This window comes from Polyodon spathula, chromosome 12, assembly GCF_017654505.1.
Source record: "Polyodon spathula isolate WHYD16114869_AA chromosome 12, ASM1765450v1, whole genome shotgun sequence".
Classification (NCBI taxonomy): Eukaryota; Metazoa; Chordata; class Actinopteri; order Acipenseriformes; family Polyodontidae; genus Polyodon; species Polyodon spathula.
Window position 1 is genome coordinate 33013980 of NC_054545.1, and position 23311 is coordinate 33037290.

The window sequence follows — 23311 nt, forward strand, 5'->3', positions numbered from 1 at the left end:
TGCTGAGTAGTCAGCCCCCACTTTATCGATATAAAAAACGTCTATGCACATTATATATATATATATATATATATATATATATATATATATATATATATATATATATATATATATATATATATATATATAAAAACCTCTACCAGTCTATTTGCCATGTGATGGGTTATTATCTGCTTCTGAATTCACGTGTGGATTTCAGTCACCTGTGCCAAATGCATTTTGAAACAATGATTGTGATCGGTGGGTGTTCTTTAACATAAGAGCTGTTTGGAGAGGGTGCAACCTTGTCCCACAGTTACTTCAGAATGTCAACAATAGTTAGGGTTTGGTAATTGCAGATTAGCTTTAACACGTAATTGACTATCATGCAATGTTCGGTTTCAGGAAACCGTTTTGCAGCGGTTTAACCAGACCACAGCGGTCATTCCAGAGTAGCACTGGACTTATAAACACCAGCATTAACACGTTGCTGTTCATTTCAATCGAAATCTTGTTATTCTGATCATTTATTTCGTCTTTAAGCATACCGCGTCAGTATCATTTAGGCAGATTGTTGGAGTGGTTCGTCACATCTCGAGTTGTAGGAGAATGTGGATTTTATTGACTTGGGAAGCTCTCATTGAAAAGAGATGCCGTTTCTCGCAATATGCATAAGGCAAATATTTCCACGATTGTTAAATATTGATTAAATATTGCATTTTAGTTTCAGAGGAAGCTCATGCTGCTAAATATATGTATTTTATAAATGTAGAACAGTGATATTTATTTTCGGTTGCAAAACATCAAAGCTCAGACTAGTGCAGAAAAAAAAGAAGAGACCCGGTTGAAAATGTAAGAGGATTTGATTTTGCAGCCAGTGAAAAGAGATTATGCCGACAGCAGTGGAAGTTAAATTGTGCTGCATATAAAAAATGGGCGGATTGGTCTTTAGATGAGAGATTGGTACCACCTTCTATTCTAAAATAAAATCTCCTTGGCATGAAGTCACAGCCTATTTCACATCCGGTTTATCCAGGGACGTATTTCTATTGTCTAGGTAAAGAAACAGCTTTATTTAGCTGCAATCTCAGTATTTCGAGTAGATTTTGCGTTTAGATTACCAATTTACAGGAACCGGGAAGAGTTTAACTCCCCAGACCGAGGAATAGTGAGCTCGACCTGCGCAAACTGAGCATCATCAATCGCTGCTCGAGCCTTCAGCTACAATCCAGCAGATCTGAGATCTATGAGGATTTTTCTCATCGAAACCGTGTAGAAAGGTATCTATAAAAGTTTTAGTCAACGATTCAGTTTGGTAGCTATTGGTCATTAGTGTAAGACTATAAGTAATTCTGTCATTTTGATTTTACATTGCTTTTATCAGTTTGCAATGAGAAAATGGGAATGATAATTGAACTTCATTGAGTTTGGTTTTTTGCTGTAGTAATTTATGGCTGTCAGAAATGATCGGAAAGGAGGTTTTTATAAAAAAAAAAAAATAATAATAAGTTAGTGTTTGAAATGATTGTGTCATTGTTTGAAAATGCCGTTGCTTATGTTGTATTGTTATTTTGTGGGGTTTACTTCGACTGAACAGCAGCAGTTCTAATTCCACGCTTTGTTTAGTTGCTTGATTACTTAAAATTATAATTTAGAGAGAGAATAATTGTGTTAAGATACAGTCACATGTATACGCCAGTTGTTTGATTCATTTATCTAATAACTTTGTATTTATAAAAAAGACTATGTGCAACATTACTTGGGGTATGTGATACGGTAATTTAAAGCTGCATTATCCCCGATTTATCAATACCTAAAGAATTCAAGCAGTAGACGCTTGCATTTTTTTTTTCTTTTGATTTACATTCATTTTAGCACCACTGAGTTTATGTTTAAAAAGAAGTACACCTAATGCAATCGCTGTTTACCAAGTATAAATTTGCCTTCAACACGTTAATCACATGTATTGCCAATGTGGCATAATGGTTTTTCTATTGATTTGACCATCTGTGGGCGAGAAATGAAAACATCTTTATACTGTTTTCTCAATAATAACACTTAACAGTGTGAAAAAACAATCAAATGACAACTAGCGTACTGTATATTTATCCATCATGAAATGCAAATAATACGTTTACTGTATGGATCATTATCATTTTAAAACTTCAAGGAGCTAAGGTATAAATAACAACTACGCAAACATGGTTTAATAATAACAAAACGTGGACATATGGCAGTCTGTAGAAAACAAGCTTTTTGACTGTTAGTTGTTCCATCCTCGTGTTTTGAACTCAATGCATGTCATATGTAGTATAGTAACAAGCGATGTGGCATTTTAAATGAGTTATTTGTAAGATATATAATCACATGTAGGTTATGCGTCGTGCGTGACCAGGCGCTTGGGTTTATTTTTTATTTTATTTACCACTGTACTGCATAAGAAGATAATTCCGAAAATACTTAATGGCTATGTACAGGTTGTTGAAATGAATGCTTGCTGTTGTGAAATGACATTGCTGTACAACTGATAAAGGGTACAGTGTCGTACGTTGCTGTTATATTATATTTACAGCTAACATTTGGAATGATTAATTCGTTTATGACACCATTTACACTAAACGATAACAGATTTGAAGTCAGATGCTGCGTATGCAAGTGGCACATGGTTTGATTATAAAGCGTGTCCTTTGGAATGCAACTATGACACTGCTGTAAATCAAATGAGAGCTTGCAAAGAGCAGCTAAAGTTAACGAGTGTAGGTAGGTACATTATATAATTGAAACTAGAATACATTCAAATGTATCACACGAGTGCCTGCGATTCTGTCGATGTTGATCGGTTTATGTTACAGCATGGTTATGTTCTGATGTTACAAAAAAAAAAAAAAAAAAAAAAAAAAAAAACTCCTGTAAGTCTTAACTTTTGCTCCAAAAAAAAAAAAAAAATCTCCACATACTACATGTATTATAAAAGCAAGGGGTTTCTCTTTTGGTATATTGTATTGTGAAACATATTTCTCATGTAGTTTAAATTTCAGTTAGCAGTCCATACCATGAGGAGAACTGCAATGTTCAGTCACAGCACATGGGCCTGTCTGCTGTTATTACATGTGCTCTCTGGAAAAAGGTAAAAAAAAAATGTTTTTATTTTTTTAAAGAACGTCTATATCCTACTGTATGTGTGTTGTTGATGTGTGTTGCTTGAATCAAAATGAAACAGAGTTGAGTTTGATCTGGCTACCAAGAGGATATTAATCCCCAAAGTCCCAGATGAAGCTAAATTAAAGGAGATTTTGTGGAAAACACAATTCTTAATACATTTTTTTTCTAGCATGCATTCAAACAGTGTATAGACTGTTATATTCAGTTAGAGCTTACAAAGTCGTGTATTTAGGTTGTATGTAGTGGCAATATGGGGTTCAATTACAATTATTTAGAAAACAACGGCAAAGGTTTAAAAACGTTTTTGTACATACATGATTCTACCGTTTTTTTTTTTTTTAAATTGCCACCATATATTATGCATTGTATGACCTGCACACACAGCGAGGCCTGCTTGGAAAGAGGTACCATCGAACACACAAATCAAGCATGATCCTTAGGGCTCTGACTTTTTTGTATTGTATGACTGAAGACTAAAGTGTTTGTGAATGTAGTGACTTGCATGCAATACAGATCCTGGTCTTTTCAATTAAACGTAATTGTAATATTTACTAAAACATGTTTACGTGTGCATTTACTATTGCTACATAGTGTAAGAAGTCTGTTGATAATGTGATAATCTTTGTGAACAAATATTACATCAGCTGCATTTGCATATTCATAAATAAGGACATCACTTTTCTGTTTCCTCAACTATTGTTGCAATTTCATATAATAAATCCAGTGAACAATATTATGTGATGGATATGCACTGTAGACTGCTGCATAGTTACTTTTTTGTTAACATGAAAGGCCAGCATTTTACAGTTATAAATCCCCCCCCGCAAGAAAAATAAAAAATCAATACTGTATAAAACATTTCTATTTTGAGCACAGAATTATTGTCCCAGACAAGCAGGGTCTAGTTAGCCTTATATTACATTGTTTTTTAATACCCAGGTTTCATCCTGTAATTGTAGTTTAAATGAATGTGGCCTGTCTATTTGGACACAGTGTTGCATGTCACACTTACTACAGGGTATCAAACTGCTTGGGTTGTGTTTGCAGCATGCATTCATTTTGTTGTCAGACAAGCCCTGCAGTCAAGATATTTCAGCTTCAGACCTTAATGTTGTGTACAAATTCCTTAGTGACTGTGAGGTACACAGAAATCTACACAGTGAAGCAGCTCACAGTGTTGCTGTTCGGATGACCTGTAGATGGAGTTGGTGCACAATGTATTATAGAGAAGTAGCCATTGTACATAAACATTTGTATTTCTTCCTTTTTTCTTATATATATATATATATATATATATATATATATATATATATATATATATATATATATATATATATATATATATATATATATATATATATATATATTAATATATATCATTAGTAGTAGTTAAAATTTTAAGAAATTCTTCTGGAGGACGACGAAATTCCTGCAATGGGTCTTGGTCAGTCTTTCGTACGGTAAAACAACATCTACATTATTCAATCCATATTATATATTATATATATATACATATAGCAAATATATATATATATATATATATATATATATATTTGTTAATATGATCAACTTGTATTTATTGTTATACTAGGTTGTACATGAGCTTTAATGTCGGTGTTCTGCCATCAAAGTATCACTAGTAAAATAATATAATTAGAAATGTTGCATTGATGTTGTACTGGGTCTCATTATTGTCTGCTTGCATTATTGGAAGCAGTTAATGTACACAAGTATATTTAATATAATGTTTCAGACATTTTATTCTGTGCAGATGCAAATGTTTAAAATAAAACTTTATAGCAGTGGTCAGTTGTTTAGTTTCAGGCTTTGTTTGTAACCATTGGGTGTTGTTAAACTATCAAAGTTAGTGGATTGAAACAAACAGAAAAGTTGCACAACACTGTTTAAAACTCTGAGAATAATCCATTTATTTTTGATGCTCAAACACAGGAGGAAATATAAGGAAAATTCTGTGTGGTATTCAAGTGCAACGTATTCATTGTGGTCCATGTAGGACATCAAGTGTTTTGCTTAAACATAATGTTTTATTGCAGCCCTTTCTCTTTCGCCTCCTGTGGAGTCTACCTGAGGGCATTTTAAGGATGCATTTGGCAGCTAACAGAAATTGTATATAACATGAAAGAGAATGACCATGTACAGTAATAAAAAACCCATATTGGTAATCACAGGAAGTACAGAAGGTGATTTATGCTACAGTAGAAAATGGTGGTGAAATGCTTTGCTTTAGAGCTCAGTATCTTTTTTCTCTTTTGGTTTTTATAATGCAATTTCCCTTTTTTTCTTTTGTTTTATAATTTTGTGTAGCAGGCCAAAAAAATGCTCTCATAATTGAAAGGGAATTGGGAATTGGTTGTATAATCTATGAAGATTTGTTATAAAACATTTAAATTTAGTGATTATTGTTACCACACTGCCCATTTTCCGTCTCTAGATGAATCATTTCAAACTCCATAGCTTTCTTTCCTCCTTTTTATTTTAACCTCTACTGCAGAATGCCCTCTCTGGGGCTCGTTTTACCTAATCGTAATGACCTTCCTTTCTCCTTGGGAGATATGCACGGCAGTATGTTTGCTATCATTGAACGTTTGTTTAGCTTTTAATCCTCCCTCCAAAAAAACCAAAAACTAAAATTTCACTGCAGATAGATATGATTCTGTCAATAGCTGGAAGCTTTGGATACACAACAAATCTCTACTATAAGAAATATACATATTCATCATATTTCAATAATTGTGTTTTTTCCCAGATGGTATGGAATTTGTGTATATAATATGGATATATATAATATACATAATACACACACACACACACACACACACACACTCATTGTATATGAACAATAAGTACTATTTACACAGTAAGCAGGGTTTGGCTGTAATGTCGTCTTGTCGTCCGTCCGTCGCCCCCCCCCCCCCCAACAGCAGAACAACTAAACAACTAACATCACAAAAGTCAGGCCGATACTAAAATACTATAGGAATAACATAAAAAAAAAAACAGTTTCTAGTTAAATTACTTATAGTTACCTCATTCTATGTCACTATAAATGCTGTTATAGAAAAGTGTTAGTAAATTACCTATCTGAATTGATTTTCAGTAAGTTCCTTTCTCTGTCTGCTGTCTTATTATTATGATAGTCATGGACAGACACCCAATCTTGAAGAGGTAAAGGACAACACCACAGTGTTTACAAGGATCCTGGATAGTCTTTTGGATGGATATGACAACCGTCTGAGACCAGGGCTTGGAGGTATGGATATAATATAGGCTTGCTTTGCAAAAGATGCCAGTGCATAGCTTAATGGCTGTCATTGGATTACCTTTCTAGACACATTCATTCATTGTTGGATAAGAGAATAGTGATATTTTAAAGATGTTAAAACAACTCCTATGTCCATTATCTGCATACTGATCAATTCTGTGCTCAACTGTAGTGTGAAAAAGGGATTCGGAGAGCAAATATTGCTACTGCGTTTTATTGAAATTACACGCTGGGAGGTATCGCATTTACAGACAGGAATGACAAGGGAATTCAACGAAGGACAGCTTGGGTTTTAAAGCCCTGTTTTATAACTGCTGTTTTAACTGAATAGAGAAATATTTAAACAGCAGGAGAGTTTAATTCAAGAATCACTTACATTATTCAAGGATTGGCAAGCCTGAATGTGATGCTGAGAACAGAGATTTTGATCAGATGAGTATTTGTTTAATTGCGAACCCTACCAGGTGCATGTGGGAAATTTCAGGGAGAAACGTGTGCCTTTGGCTATTGAAATATCTGTTCATCACTCTGCTACTAATAAAACATAACTAAACTTAAGGAAGATGTGTTCCAAGCACACTAAATACTGTCTGTTCTCTACCCATACGATTGATCCATGGGAAGAATTTCCTTTTAAGTAAGTGCAGAGTAATTTCAAATTGCGTTTCAAATTTAAATGTGATGCTAGAACATTATGAATGATAAAAACATTCAGCATGGGGCTGTAATGACAGTTCCAGCAAACAGCCTATCAGACCTACATGCATTCTTTGCCAGACTGAATAGTAGTTAGATCTAATACAAAAAATGTTCATTGACAATCACTGTCCTAATTTACTGCTTCAACAGAGCGCATAACTGAAGTGAAGACTGACATCTTTGTCACAAGTATTGGTCCTGTCTCAGACCATGACATGGTAAGTGCATTAACATTTTCTCATAACATTTGCGAAATGTATATTTTAATGAGTAAAGAGCAAATGTTAGGCTCGTGACACTTTTTTTTTTTTTTTATTACCGGTATTAATAAAGATTGTGAAAATATACAAAATTGCATTTTTGACAACACTGACATCAATGGTATTAATATGGTAATTTATTATTCTTTTTGCAAAACTTTTTTGTTTTTGTTGCTACTGTCCCAGTTTGTCTGGGCAACAGCATCCCAAAATAAATCTATTTAAACAATTGAAATGTAACATTTATGTTGATAGATGGATAAATAGATGTATAGATAGAACTAAAGTTGATGACATCAACACCCAAAACCTCTGTAGAACATGGAATGTAGAATGTGGAAGTATGAATATGGAAGGAGGGCAAGGTTGAACTCAACACTGTAAGACTCTATGTTGGTCAGCACTAACCCAAGGAACATTATTTCTGGAATAATAATGTCTGTACTTAGCAAGTAACAAAGTCTAACTTCAGGAAACATGTACAGTGACACACACACATTGACATAGAAACATGATGTTGACACTTTTTTCAAGAAATGAATAATCTTGAAACAATGTGTATTTGTGTAATGTAATGATGATGAGTTTGAAATTTATAGGCAAAAATGATAGGCAGTAGAAAAGAAGACAGATATACTAGTCTGTATAGGAAGTAGCAAGATAGGGCTGAGACCAAAAGTAGTAGGAGTGTGTCGGAAACAATAAACTTATGATGAGTAGATATGAATGTTTGAATCTAGTAGTGATCATATAATAAGGGAGCATTCATGAGATTGCAATCAAAACTAAAACTATATTTCTAGGAGACCACCGCTAGTCTCAGCAGTAGTTAAACACACTACTGCGAGATGCCATTTTAGCCCTTCTCTGGAACATCTCTGAGTAACATCTTTGAGCATATCTGCCCAAATATGTCAAAACTTATACTTAACACACACTTGTTTTCAATAGACAACTGCTTCAGGTAGTATGCATAAATTATTGGATTTATTTTCTAGAAAGTACCTTGAGATGTCTTGATGCAATAAGTCACTATAGAACTTTACTGCCTTTGGTTGCCCAAAAGTACTGTTGTTTGAAACAGAAATGCCCCTTAACCCTGTTCGTATGGTGCACCATATACCATTGGGTATGATTACATTTTTGAAATTCAATTTCCTAGGAATATACAATTGATGTCTTCTTTCGCCAAAGCTGGAGAGATGAGAGATTAAAATTCAAGGGTCCGATGACAGTTCTCCGTTTAAACAACCTTATGGCCAGCAAAATCTGGACGCCAGATACATTCTTCCACAACGGGAAAAAATCTGTGGCTCATAACATGACAATGCCCAATAAGCTGCTACGTATCACAGAGGACGGAACTCTTCTTTACACAATGCGGTGAGATCAAATGTTTTTAAATGATTATAGATACATTAATGCTATCTATCCTATGGCAATATACTATTTTCTAATGTCTTATTCTTTTTAATCATCTATAATTTTCTATAGCAAGACAATAATGTCATTTACATTTTCCCCTGTACACCTACATATCGTTTGTTTGTGAATGATCATTTTGTTAAATCTATATTATGAAATAGGGTCGGGACAGAGAGAAATTGGCATGGTATGATAAGCGTTAAACAAACACCGCGGTAACCTTAATATTACCGTATACATCATGCAAGTTATAAAATAAAGGCTTAAATGAAGACAGACTAATGTAAATCACTTAAATTACTGCAATTCACAAAAAATAAAACCAATAAATCACATTTCCTTTCATGGAATGATTTAAACATGTGGTATTTAATATTTAACTATGCCAAATAACTTGGTAGGTTTCTTTTTTATAAAGCGAATCACAATTAAAAATAAATAAAATAAAAACCTATAGTTGTACACTCCCAATGTTATAGTACAACAGTATTAAGCTAATTTATTTGCTAAAAATGACGTGGTGCTGTAGTTTGTTAAAACATTTTAACATTTTAAATAAATTAAAATTAAATAAATAAATACATACTATGTTTAGCTGATGATTGTAAATAAAATTGGGGAAATGCTCGGTCTTATTGCTTAAAGCACAAACGTGTACCATAGGTTATTATTTAAGAGCAGATATAGTTGTTTATTTTTTCAACCGGATAAATCAAATATGTATAACAAAAAATGTTTTTTTTTTTTAATACTAAAACGTGTTTTTGGATTTATAGCTACACGTCACGACATTGCAGCTTCCAATGATTATTACACAAGTGGAGTCTCTAAAAAAAGATTTCTTCACTTGCCTAAGAAAATTAAATACTTATATAACTTGTTTAAACAAAACTACGTTGATGATAAATTGGCTATCCTGCTGCTGTCGCGGGTCTGCTAATTTTAATTGAGAGGCCGGGTTCTTATAGCGCAGATTTCCACAGTTCTGCACAGTGCTGCACATAATCTCAGATGCGCTGTAGACGTCACCCAATGTTACTGAGGGAGGCTGGCAGCGGCTGTAAACCAAAGGGAAAGATCACGAGTGACCTGTTAATCGTAATGCAAATAACCACTAAAACTACTGCTGCCACCTTTTATCATTCTATAATGAAGTCGAGAGCAGCCTTGTCAACGCTACATTAAATAAATAATTCAAGTAATAAATAAATAATAAACAAACATAATGTGCTAAATCTGTGGTAAGTGATATAATCTTACAATAAAGTTAATGTTAATCAATTACATTAAACTGACTGTTGATAATCCAAACAAATGTAAACATAGCACAGTGAAAATGTGTGCTGAGCTGCAAAGTTTGGGGATAAAAAAACTGCGTTTCTCAAAGCTGCGTGTGACGTCAGAAAGAGAGCAGCCAATGCAGCAAGCTCTTTGTAACAGAACGCAGCAATTGAAACGTGTATTCTGTGTTGCTGACAGTTTCCTTCAAAACCATTATCAAAATACAGTATCAGTTCACAAAAATATCTTCTTTAGACACTTTGCTGAGGCTGCAAGTACCTTCACTTGCTTCAGAAGAAGCAGGTTTGCAGTTGAAAAATGTGTTAACTGTTGTATAAAAGTAATTACGATAACTGCGATGTAGAATAAAATGAACGGTGTCAATACCGTAATGTACCGAAACCGCGGTAAACTGAAAAACCGCTATACCGACCCATTCCTATTATGAAATTTGTCAAGTTGAAAGTTATCCTATTTTCTGTTTTTAAAGTCTGTAACGTTTTCACATCTCTTGTTATATTTCTGACAAAATTCTCTGTTATGCAAAATCCCCTCACGTGGGTCACCATAAAGCATCCTTTAACATGTTTATGTGACAGTTATTTCCCTTTGCCAGTACATATTTATATCAAGTCAGGGACAAATGGAAGACAGTTGATATATCAATTGATATAACATATCATCACACTATCTGAAAGCTGAAGTAAATGTAGCAGTTTCATTTGTGTCACTTGGTGCCTACTTTAGCTTCATCCTAACACGGTCTGTTTCTGTTCTGAAGGTATGAACATCTTATGTTGAATATGAATATATCTTGACTTTTTTTTACTAGATTGACTGTGAGGGCAGAATGCCCGATGCATTTGGAAGACTTCCCTATGGATGCTCATGCCTGTCCTTTGAAGTTTGGCAGCTGTACGTTAATTTCAGATACATTCTGCATTTCCCATCTTACTCCCAATGTATCAACATGTGCTTGACTAAAGTGATGCCGGTATACCCATATGTACCATAATAGGAGCCATTTCTGTCATATTTAATAGTAACCAGCAGTTTGAGCCTTGGGAGTACCTCTTCCCATATGGGTTTTGTTAAGGTTATTATTTTTGCTACTAGCCACTGTGTTGGTATTTGGCACCAATCGATAACAGGCTCTTTCTACCAATCAAGGTTGGACAAATGGTGCTTTGAAATGTCAGGCTTGAATATCCCTACATAGACAGTTCATTGTTATGTTTTATTATATCTAGAAAGCAGAAGTGATCCTTCTAAAAGTGTACCATAGTAAAAGCATAGCAAAGTGTAACAAAGCATAGTGAAAGAAAGGGAAAGCATAGGTAACCATTGTAAAGAATAGCGAGGCATGGTAAAGGATATTAATAAACCGGGGTAAACTATGATAAATACATCATAAAACTGCAAAAATATTGTGGTCAACTCGTATAAGTTAACTTTTAAAGCATGGCTGCCAGGTGATATTGCTTTGATAATTAAAGGAAAACAAGGAAATCAAATACAATGTAAACCATCGGTCCTATAGCTCTATTCTTGTTTTACATTTATGAAATCAGCAATGGTATTGTGTGTATCTGGGTCATTATACATGTCCACTCTTTGCTTCGTTAGATGCCTACACTCGTGCAGAGGTTGTATACATATGGACACGAGGTGCAGCACAGTCAGTAGTTGTAGCTGACGATGGTTCACGACTTAACCAGTATGATTTGCTGGGGCAAACTGTCGACTCTGGGATTGTCCAGTCCAGCACAGGTATGTGAATATAAAATCCTTTTCAGGACCGCATAGTACCGATTCATACTGAATCCTGGTGCTTTGACTCATTATGTTTAAGCAGGCACTAATATTATACCTCCTTCCTGCAATCATCTAGTCAGAACTTTCTGAGTTTTTTTCATTTTTATTTATTTTGTTGCGTCATTAATTAAAGCTGATTAGGGGACCTCCAGGATGCTGAATTGTTGAAAAATAACATTTTCATTATCATCACTTTCTAATGGCAAGCTGCTTTAATTTTACCTAAAAGTGAAAATGGAAACTTGCAAGCAAAAAAAAAAACAACCTTTTAGTTAATCCTGAAAGTTGCATGCACTTATTTCACTGGCACATGCCTATAGAGACAAATAATGCTTTTGTAACAATATAAAAGATGTTCAGACCATAACAAAGTGCACTTGACATTCTCAGTGCATGAGCGTTGAGTGGCTAGACAGGTTTTCAGTGCATTTATTTACCAGTGTGCACACTATGCAGCTGTTGCAAAAAGCAATACTGTGGTATACACAGTGTGTTTCACTGTTGAAAGTACCCTTGCACAGTTAAACTATCACTACAGTCTCAAGTCAAATTAAGTCAGTGCTCCCCGTGAACTTGGTACCACAATCTATCATAGCTGACATAGTCAAAATAGTGCATTAAGAGTGGATCATTTGCCTTTTAAAAGGGAGTCTAAAAAATGGTATATATCAGATGAGACATAAAGCCAAGGTCTGGTTGTAAGACACTCTGCAGCAGCAGCAGTTGATGATTCATAGTTCACCCACTAGTCTCTGTAAGTTGCTTTGAATAAAAGCGTCTCCTAAATGACTAATTTAATAATCTCTGCAAAACAAATCAAGTTGGCATAAGATGACATTATTGGAGCATAAGGATTGACTATACTGTTTTTTTAGACATGCAATACATTGCATATGCTTTACAGGTTGTATAATCAACTAATCCAACAACTGGTGAATCTCCAGTTTTTCTCAGGTACTAACAGATACATTAAAATCACTTTACCTTATTGCCACGATTAAGTATTCCTAATAGCATTTTTATTGTGCTGAGAATCATTTGGTTTATTTATTCAAACTTGGTACCTTTTGCTGCTGTTCACATGGTCCAATTGTGGCAAGACCCTTAAAGTGAGTTTAAACAAAAGCACATCAAGTGATTAGGCCACCAAAGCAGAAACATCTTTTCATCTATGGAGTTGAAGTAAAATTGGGCATAGCAAGGATTAAGGCTTGAATTCTTTTTTTTTCCTATTTGTAAGTGTATGTTGTCATGGCAACACTATTGACAGTCGGTAATCATAGCTTTATAGAATTCTTTAACTTAAGCAGTGTAAGATTTTTTTTTTTTTTTTTTTTTTTTTTTTTCCAGCTATACATCTTCCACTGTGTCATTTTAAAATTTTCGTTTTAATTTACAGGAGAATATGTTGTCATGACTACACACTTTCATTTAAAGAGGAAGATTGGTTACTTCGTCATTCAGACCTATTTACCCTGTATAATGACAGTGATTCTATCCCAAGTCTCATTTTGGCTCAACAGAGAATCTGTTCCTGCAAGAACTGTATTTGGTAAGTGTCTTTTTTTATTATCCCAGCTTTTTTGAGTTCATGTCAAACTTGGCTCAAATGGCTGTGTTTTTGGAGACTCAAGCATGTGCCATGTGTCTGCTGTAGACTATGTGTTCTTTTTGTGTAATAAAAGCACCCATGTACAAGCATACACTACATCACTGGTGTAAGAAGTAATTTTTGTGTTCATGACTGCCTGTTAAGAAGTTGTTATATAGTTGAAACAATTCCGTGTTTGACTGAAGTTTATTGAAGGAAAGTTTCCCAGTGTGTGTCAGTCCATCAAAGGGGTGTGCTAGTCTCCAATGGAAATTGTATGATTGATAGGGTAGGGTCTTTAAGAGAAATGACAGGTACCACAGAAGGAGACCAGGACTATGAGTGATGTTTGGCAGGAAATTAGGCAAATATAGTAAGACGCAAATGCAATGTATGTCTAGCCTCCTGCTATTAACTCATCAGGCTTCTTGGGTCATTAGTCCAGTGTGGTATTTATGGCAGCATTGCTAGGGATCCTCCATTTGACTTTCTGTGTTTTCTTTAACTGCAATTAAATAGTTATTTGCATCTGTGATTTTATATAATTCAGGCAATTAATAGAATGCAGTATTATATAATCCAAGAAGATGTCCAAGTGGATTCCTGTTAGAGTAAAGGGTGGTCTGCTACTTCATATATTCACAATTCTCCACACGCCAAATTAGATACATAAGGCCTGGGTCTGACAATTTATCACCAACAATTCATCATGAAAATTTATCACCCAACAATTCATCACCAGCGTCAATGCATCACGGAGTGTGCATTATCATATCACAGCTGTTTAAAACGCTACAGGTGAAAATGACCGGTGCAGCGCTTGTAGGTAGTTCAAAATTTCTACGCTTCTAGTGTTAAAATAAAGGATTGAAAAGCAAACTTGTTATTTTTATTTAGTTTTTTTGCTTGTTTGTTAGTTGGTTGGTCAAGTTAGTACATTATGGGTATTATTTATGTAATTTGTAAGTGAATATGTACTGTATCTGTTATTTATGATTTATTATAGCTCTTTGTTTTTAGCAGAGCTTTTATGATATATTGTGACCTTAATCGGTGTGATTTTGTCCGTGATAAATTGTCGCTGGTGATGAATTGTTGGTGATGAAAAGTTCATGACAAATTGATAAGATACCGTAAGGCCTAGAACAATGTGACCACTCTTTCATTGAGGAGGTATAGGTAAACCACCATCAAGCCAATTTGAGTGGACCATAATTAAGTGCATGTCAATTTATTTTTAAATGACAAATAACATTAGATTATGTTGGTGAAACACAACCGCAGTGCACTCCCAAGAACATATCCCAAGAACAAAGAGAAATGCGTTCTTTCTTGCTCCACTGAGAAAACTGTTCCAAGCTGGCATGCTGACAGATCCTTGGTTTAATTGGAAGAAAAAAAAAAATCATTAGAAGCTTGAAGAATTCTTCCAGTTAATGATTTCAGCACACTTAATATATTCTACATAATGACTAGAAGCAAATATAAAATAGCACGCCATTTGGACAATGGCCTGGTCTTTACGTTTTGTAATGTCCTGATGTTATGGCTGTTTCTGTCTACTGAGACTACCTATAAAGTGGTATTACAGTAACATCCGATGCCTTTAGGGCAGCTTGATCTAATTATATCAGAAAACCACCTGTTTTAACCACACTTAAAGGTTGTAGATCACGCAACTGTTTCAGATGTTCCTCGAGAATTATTTTCACAAATTCAAGTTTTGTTTGACCCTTGTTCTGCGTGGCAATAAAAGAAGACTAGAAACTGTATCTGCAGTGAACGGTGGATGCAGCCCCTTTGTGTGAGACTGAAAAGATGCTGGTGTGTGGGGGGTGGAAAGGCTCGATGTTGATAGTCTTCTGCTGTTTGTATTGCTACATTGTGTCACCATATCATTAGCGAACACTTAGTGACAGGTTGCTCTACAGTTCAATCAACTTGTGATTTTAATAACCTTGTTTTTTCAGTGCTCCATTGTTTCATTTAGTTTCACGGGCCCCCTTTTTAATCGTTTTTTTTCTGTTTTATTTGTTGATTTATATTATAAACATTTGTTAGAGCTTGTAAAATATATGTGTGATCCATAAAGGAAAGTAATAATTGCAGCACAGATGGTGCAGGTCAGATTACTGGTTGCTTAAAAACACTAAATGAACAATCCAATATGACTTGTCAAAACAATCTTAAAACACTTGAGGCATTTAATCTAAGTGTCCGTCATCATTTTATACTAAATGTAACAACACCCTGTCATTTAATATAGGTAGTGTAAACAACATAAACAAGTAATGTTGTTATACTGCAGAAAAACAATAACCCCTTCATTAAAGACTTGTAACAAAGATAACATATTATTGAGTTGGTAGGTTTTCAGGCTTTATTAATATTGCAACTTTACACTGAATAAATGACCAGATAACTATTTGTACTTGCCTTCAGGAAATAGCTCCATGTGTAGTTTTATCCCTATCTAGCTTCACTACCTCAAAACGTAGTGTTCTGGAATCTGGAATGGTTAAAAAAAAAAAAAAAAAAAAAAAAAAACACTTTCTCTTTCTCTGACACCGTATCACAAACACTACAGGTACTTCAGAAATTCTTTTTGTGTTTTTAACTTCAGCAGCAGACTTTGACACTGATCTAAAAGGTAGACTGGTGCTGTAATCGAAATAACTCTTAGCCTATTGCACTACAATATTTTCCCACAATTTTGAACATTACCACTTTTGCTTGCAGTATTCACTTTTCAAATACTTAATAAGAAATTGCTTCTCAATGCTAGTTCACTTTGAGCCCACGAAAAAATAATTTACTTCCATACTGACTACTGTATTTGATAGCACATGAAATAAGCACAAATACCAGAAACCAAGCTGATGTTTATACATGAAGCATGGAGTAAGGGTGTAATGCAGAATATAAACACACCTGCATATATTATGTATATACCTATATATATTATTTATATACCTGTATATATTATTTGCAAAATGCAAGGCTGTAATTCTTTGCTTTAATAACAGATTTACTAAATTCTAAAAAACTTTTTCAAATGATCAAAATAATCTTTTAGACTCCTTCAGCCCTGCAGATATTCCCTGTGCACATCTGCATGAGTTCAATGTCTTTTATTGGTTAGAACAGTAGTGGCTGGATCGATGGGGAAAGCTGGACATGCTGATAAACATGTCATATGCTTTTTCATGCTTGACTGGCTTTAATTTCACCTGTAGCCTGTAGTGCTCTGAAAAGCTGACAGGAGGCAACTCAACTGGGTGTTTGATTTAGCTTCTAAGGGCATCCTGTTGTGGTGTTCTGCTCCAATCACACTTGGGTAACCCAGCTAACTTTTGCATATTTATAGCCAAATGCACTGAAAACTGAAATTTTCTTGATCCATAAGCTCCACCTCAGAAGTGTACCTTTGATTTATCTCAAATACAGAGCAATATTTTTACTGCATGATGTGTGCATCCAGGATGCATGCAGTACTTTGGCAAGCAGTGTTATAGCTAATCAAGATTTAATGCTTAAGCTGCCACCATAACAATAACTTATGCTTCATCGTTTTAAGCAATTTCACTCCTTGACAAATTGCGCTGGTATAGATTCAATATTCTGAATGTTACATATGTCACATGCAGCATGTTATATGTAACATTACCATTTCTGAAAATGCAAAATTGCCTGTAGATAGAAGTTCCTCCAGCAGTGCTGCCAAACAGACACAATTACTTTTAGATGGAAACTGATTGCAGTAAAACACATTCTGCTTCTGAAATATTTTTTTTCACAAGCTCAACATAGTTTTGTTTATACAGTACATTAAGAAGTATGTTCCTTTGACAAATGTTTTACAAAATGTGTATTTGATCCCATTTTGTAAAATATTTAACTCTGACTGTTCTGAAAATGTCAGAAAAGCCATTTAAACGTTGCCATGTACTTGCATCAGATAATAAGATATTGTTAGCAAGATCATTTCCATGGCGACTTATTTATTATAATGTAACCACAGTTATTCATGTCCTGTAATTTAAAGTGCAGCCAAATATACTCCAGTCTTTTAAAGGAGAAAAAAACACCTACTTGTAATACAATGCTAGAATCAAACACAGTTAGATTAAGTGAAAGAATTCAGGGTCTCCTCAGAACTCTCAAGTTGTTTGTCACAGTGTTACAATCTCGTGGTCTATTCATTGGTGAGTTGCTCCCGATAATTCCTGTTCTTTATCTGTTCTTTTTGTACAGGAGTAACCACCGTGCTGACCATGACCACACTGAGTATCAGCGCCAGGAACTCTCTTCCCAAGGTGGCTTATGCCACAGCCATGGACTGGTTCATTGCAGTCTGCTATGCGTTTGTGTTCTCTGCTCTAATTGAGTTTGCTACAGTGAATTATTTCACAAAGAGAGGCTACGCCTGGGATGGGAAAAGCGTTGTGCCTGAAAAGGTATTTTTAAAAAGAAAAAAAGTCTGCATTAAACATTATGAAGAGACGATTAAGATGACTGTTACTTTTTTTAGCTTTGAAAAAACACTGAGGGACACTGTGGTCCTGCCACTGTTTGATTATAGTGAAATTAAATGGTCTGTACACTTGTACAGATTTGTTTTGATGTGATTTCAAGGCACATCACTGCCAACTGCCAGCCCAGGCTGAATATCACAGGTGCATTTCAGTATTTCACTGGGTTTGTTTAACAATTCATACAAATCCCTCATAAAGGAACAAATGAATCAAAGTTAATGTTTTTCTTTGTGGGTAAAAAAACTGTTTGGTCTGGCAGCTTTTGCATTGTTGTTGTGTGGCCATCTGGCAGGGCAGACACTAAACACTACCAATGCCATTGTTATGGTGGCCACTGTGGCACGTAGTGTCACAGCCCAAGATGCTACCAGCAGGAATTAGAGACTCCAAGACAGAAGCTGGAGTGAAGCACTGTATAGAGACTTGGAGACAGAAGCTGCAGTGAAGCGTCGTTGCTCACATTTAATACACACAAATAAACACACAAAATGGCATAAGGGGAAAAAATTAAGATTTAAACAAGTCAAGAATAAATATAGGCTGGGCATTTGCCTTCACTATACTTACAACCACAGTTCAAAACACACCAAACTCCCTCCTCTCAAACAAAGGATTTTGCTCGCCTTTATACATGTGGCCACTCCCCAAACCACTCAATTACCTAATCGGGGAATGGCCACACCTGTGATTGTTGGCAGGGACAGAATTAACCCCATCCCTGCCGACCTTACATTCCCACACACACTATTTACACAAGCATGGCTTCTGCCCTGCCACATCCACAATTGTTTGGTTATTTTATGGTTGAAAGTTGTTGCAAGTTGCTTGTTTTTTGCCTCACTGTAAAAGTGATTCTGTTTTGTATTTGTTCCCCAAAGACCTTCTTAATTGCAGTTACATTATAGCTGTAAAGATATGCAGGTGAGCAGAATGCCACAAATGAAAAGCCCCACCACCACCCCTATTCCTTTGCATTTGTTCAGTAGCAGTGGCAGTTTCAACGCCATTTGGAAATATTTAAAACAGGTTGTGCAAATATGCCTTTGAGTGATTCATTTATTTTAGCATTAATGAGATGTACTGGCCTTGTCAAGAAAACATATGGGATCCTGTTCCTCAGATGTTCTACGTTACTTAGTAGTTTGCCATGGAAGCCAGCACGATCACTAAACCTTCATATATTAAGGAATGCTTATCAGGAGTTCTGCTTGCATAATTATCATGTTCTAGATGTTGCCGGCATTTCAGATTTATTTAAACTTATACAATACAGTGATGCATTTATTTACATATTTATATTTTTAATTTTAGCCAAAGAAGAAAAAAGAATCTCTCATCAAGAAAAACAACACGTACACAGCAAGTGCATCAAACTATGCTCCAAACATTGCCAGAGACCCTGGTTTGGCAACCATTGCAAAAAGTGCTGCTACCACTGACTCTAAAGAAGGAGAACCAAAACCCAAGCCTCCAGAAGCCAAGAAAACCTTTAACAGTGTGAGCAAAATTGACCGGATGTCCAGAATATGCTTCCCTCTGCTCTTTGGAACCTTTAATTTAGTCTACTGGGCAACCTATTTAAATAGGGAGCCAGCAATCAAAGGGTTATTTCAACCCCACTAATTTCATTGTTTTTTTTTTTTTGTTTTATTGTTTTTTAAATGTTCATTTGGAGCAAAGGTGTGTAAACTTTTCTGAGATGGTCTAGTTCCCAATTACTGCATTGCTTCTATGTTATACACAAATTTAAGATTTTACCTCCAAATTTAAAAAGGCGAGAGTCTAATCCTAGGTTCTTGGCAATGTGGTTAAAATTAAATGGGACTTTTTAGGATCGTTGTGCTACTACTAATTATGCTACAATAATATATACGCAAGAGAATGCTAATCTACATATGCACATAGCCTAACAATTTTTTTTGTTTTGTTATGTATTTATTTATTTATTTATTGCATTAGACCATTAACTCTTAAATACATTCATGTACAAATTGTTACGTAACAGATATATTTGCATGGACTGTTTTTTGTTTTTTTTTCCTGTTTTGGTTTGGATCACTAAATGCTAACTTAAAAATAAGTCAGATACTCTACCATTACATTTTACAGGTGGTTTCAGTTTTCTTTACTTGTAATACATAATCAGGATAGGGTTTCTGCAATAGCAATAAATACATGATGTCTCAGCAGATACATTTGATTTCCATACATGGTTATTTTACAAAACTTTGATTATAGAATACTTAATAAAGCATAATGTTTATTTGTATTTTATTGTAAATAGTATCCAGTGTTACAGATGTTAATATTAAGTTTAAGCTTTGCAAACACTGTAATTAAGAAGAATAACTTAACCCAAGAAAGAAGATGATGTCATTATTATTTTATATTGAAGTACTGTGTATGAAATGTGACATTGAAGGTCAGACAGTTATGTAAAGAGGGAGTATTTATTGGTTCACTTCCAAGCGGCTGTTAGTGTTCCTCTAAATGCTAGCTTATAAAAGTTACCAATGATGATTTAAAAAAAAAAAAAAAAAAAACATATACAGTATATATATATATATTGAAAATGGTGGAATGGTGAGTAAGAATGTAAATGTAATATTTAATGTCGGAATGCATTTTATATTTAGAATTAAATCACTGTTATTCTTTACATTTGGTTCCACTTTCTATGAGACCTTCCAAAAAGCTAAAGCGACCCTACACATTTCGCCAATGAAGTGCTGTTAATTATTGCATAGGCCTATCACAACACACTGTTCCAGTGATTGAAGAGCAGTGCCTTTTCACATTTCGAGGGTACTAAGGAATTGATGCACCATTTAAGGCAAGACTTCCAGATTCACTTCCATTTGATAGTTTACCCTTGCCTCCCACTCTTTGGTCCTGTCATATAGCATACAAGCTACACTGCCTTCAATTTGCGATGCCATTGTATGTCTAAAGCATGTCGCACAGGACTAAAAATCTGGTGTCCTCAGAGTTGGTCAAAAGCAGAGGACATCCAGTAACCTCCCAGACCTGGATTAGTTTTCATCAATAAAAATCTGTAATTTCAAAATGAAATGTGATGCTGAGGCCAGAGTAGGCACTGAAACAGGGTGTAAATAATTAATTTCATTATTTCCCAAAGGCAAGAATATATATATATATATATATATATATATATATATATATATATATATATATATATGGGATATAAAGAAATGGACAGTTCGCACAGCATTAAATTTCACCAATGTTGGTAAAAATTCTGAAACCAAATGTTTATTTGATGATTGTTAGTCCTGTGCAAATTGGGTTAAAGACAGCATATTTTTGGTAAACTCTTGGCAATAGACACAACCTGGAAAAAAACTAAATCAATAGGGTTGCACTGCATCCATCACACAATGATTTATTCTCTTTTTACATAGCATGCAGTGAATCCATTTTCAGAAAACATCAACAGAAACCAAAAGAGACAGTATTCAAAAAACGTAAAGAAAAAAAATAACTCAGATTTTTAAGACTACACTGATTTGTTTAATGCATTTCTTTTTCAAATGATGTTAATGTAGCACTATTTAAATGGTAAGGGCTTTCTGCAGCTTTATGTTGACCACAACGAATGAGAGTTTTATATATAATTTGCCGTGTACGTTGTTGAAATCCAAGGATTACGCAAATGACCTTGGTCTTAAAACTTTAGAAATATGCTGATGAGAGTTTCAGCAACTATGATCCACATTTTTGATGTACTGGTCACATCCTATGTCGAAGCAGCACTAGAACTTTAATGGACCCATATCACATGATTTGGCCCTGCCAGTCTGAAGTAAGAAGTAATCAGCCTGAGAAATTCTCATGGTGATGCATCATTTTATGTATGGACAAGTATTTGTTTTTCAGATGTCTTATGCAAATTTACAGTAATAGAGTCCATAAAAAGCTGCACTAGGGATGTAGACCCTTGAAATATGATGTATAAATATAAATGTATAGATATTTAAATTCTAACCTATTGTATGAGTGTGTGTGTGTGTATATATATATATATATATATATATATATATATATATATATATATATATATATATATAAACATTTAAATTAAAGATTGTTTGTATCAACCTCTTGGTACGTTTTGCACATTAGCTTCATAATTTACATAAAAGTAGTTTGGTTTGTGCTATGCAAGAACAGCTTTGAACCACTTTTTCTGTTTTTTTCTTAATCATTGTGTTTTAATGAATCAGAAATTGTAGACTGTGTATCCTAGTTCTATACATTGTTTTGCTATGTATTTATTAGCATTAAATAGTATTCCTTCAGCTATGATATATTTCATTAGAGAAGTTGCTGTTACTCTTGGGTTCATTGGGAAATGACAACGAATGTTAATTGCACAGTTATGCAGAGACATGGCAATAAAAGTAACATTTAAAAAATAAATAAATAAAAGGACAAATCTCTTACGACATTTATTTCATTACAGAGTTTAGATATAGCTAGGAATTTCAATTATTTTATTTCAAAGCAGCCAGATTGCTTAGGCACAAGTGTTATCACATCAGATAACCTGTATATTGTTGACTTGCCAGCCTATGTATACCTCTTCTGTTCATGACCAGCATAAGTTTGGTACATTTGACAGCAGCTATTCTTCTTGGTAATGACTGATTTGTCTTTTATTGTGCTTGATTACTCTAATACGTCTGTACGTTAGTGTTCATGCTTCACTCCAGAGTTTTGCCCTTTTTTATGTAACATTCAAGGCTATTTCCAGAACTCTAGTAAATTATATTATCAGTTTCAGGATTTTGCACATTCTTTAATTGTTTTATGCACCCTGTGGGAGCAGGGGCTTTTTGCATTAGACTCAAAGTAATGTTAAAATTTGAACAATGTTTAATAAATTCTCCAAATATAAGACCAATGGCTCATTTTTGTGTTAGCATCAGGGTTTCCAAACTTACTTACCAGCCTTGAGCCATAAGAACTTAGTACTGTTTTTATAGAATAAACTTTCAGAAATCATACTGCAAGGCAATCAACTTTAACAAAAGAGGAGGCCATCTTGCCCATCAATGCTTGGTTGTGTTCCAAGTTCTGGTTGATCCCAATGATCGCGCATCAACAGCATAGCTAGGTAACTGTTCCTGGCTCCAAGATGGACTCCTGTTCTACCCCTGTTATTTAATTAACATTTGAGAATCGATTACTCATTCAGACCAAGATCTTCTTTTCAGTGCAGTGCAACTATAAAAACAGGCAATATCTTAGAATGCTGAAA

The 23311-nt window shown here is 34.6% G+C and overlaps 1 protein-coding gene across 1 annotated transcript; it reads left to right on the top strand.

The window, feature by feature from the left end:
- Window positions 1–531: 531 nt before the first annotated feature.
- gabra1 (gamma-aminobutyric acid type A receptor subunit alpha1) lies at window positions 532–21156 on the top strand. Its single transcript, XM_041266496.1, has 10 exons — window positions 532–1259; window positions 3006–3106; window positions 6300–6412; window positions 7274–7341; window positions 8546–8766; window positions 10922–11004; window positions 11716–11859; window positions 13304–13456; window positions 17750–17952; window positions 19342–21156. Exons 2-10 carry the CDS (start codon window positions 3033–3035, stop codon window positions 19651–19653), a joined length of 1371 nt encoding a protein of 456 aa, XP_041122430.1. The 5' UTR covers window positions 532–1259; window positions 3006–3032; the 3' UTR covers window positions 19654–21156.
- Window positions 21157–23311: the final 2155 nt, after the last annotated feature.

Bases quoted from the DNA above. Each gene is read 5' to 3' on its own strand.
- gabra1 (XM_041266496.1), top strand. From the start codon at position 3,033: ATGAGGAGAACTGCAATGTTCAGTCACAGCACATGGGCCTGTCTGCTG. The intron at 7,342-8,545 runs GTAAGTGCATTA...TCAATTTCCTAG, and splicing joins CTGTCTCAGACCATGACATG to GAATATACAATTGATGTCTT. The intron at 11,860-13,303 runs GTATGTGAATAT...TTTAATTTACAG, and splicing joins GATTGTCCAGTCCAGCACAG to GAGAATATGTTGTCATGACT.